Here is a 5634-nt window from a genome sequence, read left to right on the forward strand (position 1 = left end):
AGAAAAGCATATTAGGAGAAAAATAAATTGGAAAAATTCTACCTGTAAAATTTACCACTTTTTCCTGTCAAATGGCAAAAAAAGTCCACCATTATATTAGTATACAGAAGTCCTGACTCCACCTAAGAAGCTTTTGAAAACTTGTATTCCACAAAAACATAACTTAAAACACTGAAATATGTAAACAGAAGCCACTATAATTTATGGCTACAGGGCAGCCCAGGTGGCTCAGCGGCTGAGCATCTGCCTTTGGCCCAGGACGTGACCCCAGGGTCCTGGGATCCAGTCCTGCATCGGGCTCCCTGCAAGGAGCCTGCTTCTCCTTCTGCCTGTGTCTCTGCCTCTCTCTCTCTCTCTCTGTCTCATGAATAAATGAATAAAATATTTTAAAAAAATTTAAAAACACTTACTATTACAAATAATATTTTCTAAGCAGTCATTTATCAAGGGTCAAGAGTCCCATATACTCTATTAAACCCATTACTTGAGTTCTCTACGCCCTCCTGTTCAGCAGGGAGAGAGAGAATGGCCCGCAACAACTACACCGTGTTCTCCCACTGCAACCAGCAAGACCTGAAGACGGGGCAAACACACACGACGCTTCAAAGTTCACACCCCCCAGAGCAATCAGAGTTGGGCCGTGCCATCTGGACCACCCCTGCACCCCCACCCCGTCCAGGGGGGCAGAGGGCCATGAACCTCTTATTTAATTCTCAAAACCAGCACCCCACCCACCCCTCCGCTCTGCCAAACATGGGATAAAATGCAGATTCTTTGAGGGCTGCAAAAAGGGAGATACCATGAAATGTCACCTACTCTTACCTTGTTTCTCTTTTTCTTTAAGCGGATCGGTGTTATAGACTCGGAATCCGTTTTCCATCCCACATGCAAAGCATCCTAAAGTGTGAGAGAGACACATTAATCACTGCAGTGAGATCTCAGCTAAGGACCCCAGGCCCGAAATGGCAAAAACAAGGGGACTGGAGAAAGCTGCCTTTCCTAAGCCCCTTCCAGATGCTCTGACCACATGGACATGGTCTGCTCTCGCCACAACTACCCTCCCAGGGCTGCTATCACATGACGTGCATAACCTAGCACAACACTTTCGGTCATCTAACTTGAAAAAGAGCCTTTGGAATCACTCCAGCTTCCTCCTGCAGGGTCTTTCTCTGGCATTCCTGAAGACCAGCTCTGCCCAAACACTAATTCCAGGAGGGGCTCACCAGTTACCTCCACAAGCCCTTCCACCGCCACACGCTTCCCTTAACACCTGCCTCCAGCTAACACTCACCACTGGCTTTCCCACTCCGAACATGTCTCTCCAGTGCTGTGTGTCATACACCAAGATCTGGAAAGGCAATGACAGAACAGGAAAGCCCAGGCCTCCCAGAGGACAGCTGCGAGCCAGCAATCCTAGCAAGTGTGGACACAGCAAACCGGGGCAGGGGAGGAAAGGGCTGCTGCAGTACGGCCTTTCAGGTGGCCTGAGGCCTCCCACGACCTCCTCCTACCTGTCAACAAGCCTAAGCTTTAAATCCGTCACAGTTACACACCAGGTTGTTAATGGTCCAATTAACGTCGCCAAGATGGTAAACATGACAAATATACAGTACATTTAGAGGTCTGGGACCTCTCAACCCACTGGTGGACTGTAAACCACTACCACGGCTCTGGGACACTGTGTGCGCGAGGTACTACAGCGGCTGAGCATCTGCCTTTGGCCCAGGACGTGACCACCCCGACGTGCATATGCCCTGCAGAAGTGACAAGGCATGTTCGTCCAAGGCGTGCATAAGAATGTTCACAGCTGGGATCCCTGGGTGGCGCAGCGATTTGGCGCCTGCCTTTGGCCCAGGGCGCGATCCTGGAGACCCAGGATCGAATCCCACGTCGGGCTCCCGGTGCATGGAGCCTGCTTCTCCCTCTGCCTGTGTCTCTGCCCCTCTCTCTCTCTCTCTGTGACTATCATAAATAAATAAATAAAAATTAAAAAAAAAATTAAAAAAAAAAAAGAATGTTCACAGCTGCACTAGTACGTCCTAATAGCCAAAAACTGGGAACCCACCCAAATGCCCCCCCACCCTACAATGGTAGATTGATCTACAATGATCCTCAGCAGTATGGAAAATGTGTTGCAAATGTGATGTTGAAGAAAAAAGTCAGAAACAAGAATAGAGACAAGCAAAACTAATGCACGCCACTGTGAGACGGCAGTGGGGCGGTGACTGGACGGAGCACAGGATGGCCAGGTGGGTTCGGTTCCTTAACCTGACCGCTGCTGGAAGGTGATTTCAGGTTGGCAGACTCGCCAAGCTCAACACTTAGGGCATGTGTGCTGTCAAGAATGCCTACTCCCATAAAAGGTAGAAGGAAAGGTATTGGAAACATCCAAGGTTGGCGACCGCCCTCTAGAGAGGCTGGGCATCATCCTTGCTGTCTTTACCCAACTTTTTCCCACAGAGGAAGCCCCACCCAAAGCTGGGGACCCCACGGAGCCCTGGGTTAGCCAGAATCACGGCAGAGCTTGCCCCACAGACAGGCACACCTTGTGTCATTCTGCTTCCCAGATCCCGGCGTCTTCCTAACTGAAGGTTTGGCAGCGCTGCCTCCACTACGTCTATCAGCACCCTCGCCCACAGCACCTGCTCGCTCAGGTCTCTGTGTCGCGTTCTGGTAATTCTAGTAAGATGGCAAGCATTTCCACTATTAGCTCTGTCACAGTGATTGGTGATCAGTGATTACGATGGAGATGCAGATGATGGCTAGTATTCTTCTAGCGATGAAATAGTTTTAAGACCCTACCTACTCATCTGACAGAGTGAGAGACAGAGCACAGCAGGGGGAGCAGCAGGGAGAGGGAGGGAGGAGCAGGCTCCCCCTGAGCAGGGCGCCCGATGCGGGGCTCGATCCCAGGACCCTGAGACCATGACCTGAGCCCAAGGCAGGTGCACAACTGGCTGAGCCACCAGGCGCGCCAGCAATGAAGTATTTTTAATTAAGTTATGTGCAGGGGTTGGGTCACCCAGCATCTGCAACCCCCAGCATCTGCCTTCAGCTCAGATCATGATCCTGGCATCCCAGTATCAGGGTCCTGGGATAGAGCCAGAGCCCCAGCCCCATATCGAGTCAAGCTTCTTGCTCAGGGGGGATCGGCTTCTCCCTCTCCTTCTGCCGCTCCCCCTGCTTGTGATCTCTCCTTCAAATAAATAAAATCTTTCTTATTTTTAAAGATTTATTCATCCGTGAGAAACACAGAGAGAGGGAGAGACACAGGCAGAGGGAGGAGCAGGCTCCATGCAGGCTCTCTCCAATGTGGGACTCAATCCTGGGACCCCAGGGTCACGCCCTGAGCCAAAGGCAGATGTTCCACCACTGAGCCCCCCAGGTGTCCCAAATAAATAAAATCTTTAAAAAACTAAGGTATATATATACATTTTTCTTTTTTTTTTTTTTTTAAGATTTTATGTATTTATCCATGAGAGACACAGAAAGAGAGACAGAGACACAGGCAGAGGGAGAAGCAGGCTCCATGCAGGGAGCCCGACGCGGGACCCGATCCCAGGTCTCCAGGATCGCGCCCTGAGCTGAAGGCGGCGCTAAACCGCTGAGCCACCCAGGCTGCCCTACATTTCTCTCTACACATAATGCCACTGCCCACTTAACAGACTATGGCATAGGGTAAACGTAACTTGTACATGCACTGGGAAATCAAGATATTCATCTGAATGTCCTGTGATAGCCCCTTACTGCAGTGGTCTGGAAGCAAACCTGCAGTATCTCTGAGGTGTGCCTGTCGGGCTCCTCACAGAGCCCACATGCAAATACACCACGACTACACCACCCCCTGCTCCAGCCCCCACCGCCCACCACCCCCTCCCAGGAACTACAGTGAAGCAGGCCAAGGATAGCAATCTGTGGCCTCAGGTCTTGATCCAGGGGCGATAAGCAAGTATATGGAGAAAGGGTACACACTCAAATTTGAGTTTCCCAAGGGACTAGAAAGAACATTGGGAGCCAAATTATACAAATGTACATGTCAACACTTATAAGAGTCTTGAAGACCATCATGCAAATTTTCTCTAGAAGATAAAAGTTTAAATGTCAAGAATTATGAGCGAGGTTTTTCAAAAACGATTTCTTGTATACCTGAAATGAACGTAATGCTATGTGTCAACTATATTCCAACTAAAAAACTTTAAAAAAGCAATTTCAAGCCAAAAGTTGCAATGAGCATTAAAAATGCTGAGTAGAGGGGTGCCTGGGTGGCTCAGTCGGTTCAGCATTTGACTCCTGGTTTCAGCTTAGGTCATGGTCTCAAGGTTACAAGATCAAGCTCCCTGTCCACAGGGATCCCTGCTCAGCAGGGAGCTGGCTTGGGGTTCTCCCTCGCCCTCTGTGGCCCCCTCCTGGTGTGCACACGCACACACTCTCTCACACACACTTTGTCTCTCAAATCTAAAAAATGAGTAGAAATTAAAAGTCGTATGTGTAAAAACAAAATATAATAAATTCAACTGTCTACCATAAATTGAATAGAGAATTGACCCAAGGGTAACCAGAAGGTTAAGTATAAAAGCATATTTTTTCCTTCAAAAACATTAACTTTACAATTTGTTACAATGAAATGAGCTAGGCTTACAGAAAGGTATTTCTCAGACAATTGAAATATAGCCTTTTAAGAGCCACAGCTGTATTTTATTTATTTTTTGAGAGAGAAGAATTCCAAGCAGGCTTCAGTGGATCTCACGACCTGAGACCCCTATGTGAGCCCAAGCCAAGAGTCACAGGCCCGACCGACCAAGCCGCCCAGGTGCCCCATACAGCTGTATTTTAAAAACAACCTTTGGGATCCCTGGGTGGCGCAGCGGTTTGGCGCCTGCCTTTGGCCCAGGGCGTGATCCTGGAGACCCGGGATCGAATCCCGTGTCGTGCTCCCGGTGCATGGAGCCTGCTTCTCCCTCTGCCTATGTCTCTGCTGCTCTCTCTCTCTCTCTCTCTCTCTCTGTGTGACTATCATAAAATAAAATAAAAAAAAACGAAAACAACCTTTGATGAACCTTTGTAAAAATACCGTAAACTTCACTGGTTTCTTAATCCACATCATTACAAGCCTTGATTACTATACTGAAATTTAATTTGAAGATTCCTCCCTCAGGATCAAGGCAGGTCTAAGAATGATTGTCTTGCATTCAATGACTTCAAGTCACTGAACTTTTTTCTTTAGATTTTATTTATTTATTCCTGAGAGAGGCAGAGACGTAGGCAGAGGGAGAAGCAGGCTCCCTGCGGGGAGCCCGACGTGGGACTCGATCCCGGGTCCCCGGGGTCACGCCTGAGCTGGAGGCAGACGCTCCACCCGAGCCACCCGGGGGCCCAGATGTTCACTTTTGTAAACACAAAAGGTATCACCAGTTTTTATAGTTACTTCTCTCCTTTGCTGCTTGGCTGCCATCTCTTTCCATTTTATTTTTTTTAAAGATGTTATTTATCCATGAGAGGTGTGGGACGGAGGCAGAAGCAGACTCCCCACCGAGCAGGGCGCCAGGTGCATGACTCAATCCCAGGGCCGTGGGATCGTGACCTGAGCTGAAGGCAGACACTTCACCGACTGGGCCCCCTGCGCCCTGCACACCC

The 5634-nt window shown here is 49.1% G+C and overlaps 1 protein-coding gene across 6 annotated transcripts in view; it reads right to left on the reverse strand.

Annotated features, from left to right (window-relative positions):
- Positions 1 to 5634, reverse strand: part of WDR45B (WD repeat domain 45B) — a 41927-nt gene that overhangs the window by 34959 nt on the left and 1334 nt on the right. For 5 of the 6 annotated variants that reach the window (XM_077854737.1, XM_077854734.1, XM_077854735.1 and 2 more), the window contains exon 2: positions 823 to 897. In XM_077854737.1, the coding sequence (XP_077710863.1) occupies positions 823 to 897 (75 nt within the window). Of the gene's footprint in view, positions 1 to 822; positions 898 to 1291; positions 1685 to 5634 lie in introns of those variants that run through there. The other variant, XM_077854738.1, reaches the window with a different exon arrangement.

This window comes from Canis aureus, chromosome 16 (genome assembly GCF_053574225.1).
Source record: "Canis aureus isolate CA01 chromosome 16, VMU_Caureus_v.1.0, whole genome shotgun sequence".
Taxonomy (NCBI): domain Eukaryota; kingdom Metazoa; phylum Chordata; class Mammalia; order Carnivora; family Canidae; genus Canis; species Canis aureus.